The 1,917-nt window shown below is 44.6% G+C and overlaps 1 protein-coding gene across 1 annotated transcript; it reads right to left on the bottom strand.

The window, feature by feature from the left end:
* Positions 1 to 200: 200 nt before the first annotated feature.
* Positions 201 to 1,337, bottom strand: LOC139729805 (D(3) dopamine receptor-like). The gene has a single exon (XM_071640735.1). The coding sequence runs from the start codon at positions 1,335 to 1,337 to the stop codon at positions 201 to 203; it is 1,137 nt and encodes a 378-aa protein (XP_071496836.1).
* Between the last annotated feature and the right edge of the window lie 580 nt (positions 1,338 to 1,917).

Genomic DNA, 1,917 nt, shown 5'->3' with positions numbered 1-1,917 from the left:
TTAACTGTAACATGTGCGATAGCGCTTATCACAGTAATACAAGAACGGCAGAGTTGATTTTCTTTTCCTGGATCTGAAATAACCTTACTATAGAAACATTGCATACACCTAACGTACGTGTCAACGGCGGCAACAAGAATCCCTTTGGTATGCACAGAAATTTTCTTTTTCCTCGATCGGTTGATATCAAATTATCTTTTTTATTTTCTACATCGAAGATATTCGATACATCCTTGCCGGAACTTTCGGTTGACGATCAAGTAAACGAACACGTTGATAAAATGATTGCAGTTTTTCAGCTGCAACAGGACGTTAATTGCTGTTAGTGCGTGGGACGCATGCAGAGCGAAACGCTGCTTAGACTCCGGGGGAATCATACGTAGTGCCACGGACGGGAGCCAGCAAACGAAGAAGATGACTGTGATGAGCATCAGCATCTGGGTTGTCTTGTGGTCCGCCTGACGCCGTTGCCTGGCAATAGATTTGGTAAGAAGGACTCCGGCCGGTTTACTGTCACGGGCACTTGAAAATGGAATACGTGCTTTACTCACAACGACTTGGGGGTCCACATGGCCCTCTTGCCCATTGTCTGATGTAGACTTGATTTTACAGCTACCGGCACGGGCTATGTTTGTGTCAGCCAGTGAAACCGAATGACCTTTTGATGGATGAATAATTGGCGTCTCATCCACGTCAGCACTGCTATTTCGTGGTGCAGCAATGGTTGAAACAGTTACGTTACCTGTCATCATTAGCTTTCGGAGTTTCTGCTGTTCTTTGATAACAATGTACACCCTGGCATAAAGAATTATGATCGCAAAGAGCGAAAGCAAGAAAATGAGAGCGGGAAATATGACGTAAAATTGTCGCGCCTGCGGATCATACCCGAACGCGTCGCAAGTGTAGATGTCTCCCCGCTTCTTGGAGGTGGCGGTGAAGATGAGGGGAATTTGGACAAGGGTTGCAAGGATGATGCAAGTGGCGGAGATGAGCCACGCCCTTCGAGCCACAATCATTCGGGAAAAAGGATGCAACACCGCCACGTAGCGATACACTGCGAGTGAAAGGGTGATGAACAGAGCCGAGTAAAGGTTTGTCTCCACTACCATGGATTTTGCGATACATGTCCAGTCAGCTGGGCCATGGAACGGGTACACGACAGCTTTTGTCGCCAACGACAGACAGCTGAAGAGGTCGACGAGAGCTAGAGTGATGATGGCGACATCTGTTGCGTTCTTCTCCTTCCGGCGGCCGAAGACGACGACGATGAGAAGGTTACCCGGTACGCCCAACCCTACGGCAACACTGCCAACAGCGAGCTGAATTACACCTGTCATGATAAGACCGTGTGGCGTTCGACCGTCAATGAAGACCTCTGTCGCGACTTCTCAGAGAAATGAATATTTCAATCTAGATATATGTGTTCATTCTATTGTGATCGTGATAGTAGGGGCCTACAAACCAGTAGCCTTCACCGATGCCCCGGTCAAAATGCGTGGTTGCATTTATTATTGTGTCTTGTGAAATGATGATCGACCTAACCAATTTTCATTACACACTTCTGATTGGTTGGACATGTTAAAAACTGTACCCTATAGAAACATGGACTATTCCATTCTGCAATGATTTTGAAGAAGACGTAAATCTGTTACCTGTCACTAAAAAGTTGCACAGTCATTCTCGGTAGAATAAAGAAGCATTTTCGTATATTCCATTTCTGCACAATCTATCATAATCATTATCACATTACCATATGTTTTTCTAATAGAAGATCATCATTACCAATACTACCAATACGGAAGAGATTACAAAGTTAAGAAGTAATGCATATTCAATACGCCTTCTTTGTCATTTCTTTCGTACGTCTTTACATGCATGCTATATCTTCTCACTAATGGTTGTGATTCTAAACTAATG

This window comes from Diadema antillarum, unplaced genomic scaffold, assembly GCF_040938485.1.
Source record: "Diadema antillarum isolate AM-2024a unplaced genomic scaffold, OU_Dant_1.0 seq00000264_RagTag, whole genome shotgun sequence".
Taxonomy (NCBI): domain Eukaryota; kingdom Metazoa; phylum Echinodermata; class Echinoidea; order Diadematoida; family Diadematidae; genus Diadema; species Diadema antillarum.
The sequence above is the reverse complement of the archived record's forward strand: the minus strand, read 5'-3'. Positions and strand labels throughout refer to the sequence as shown.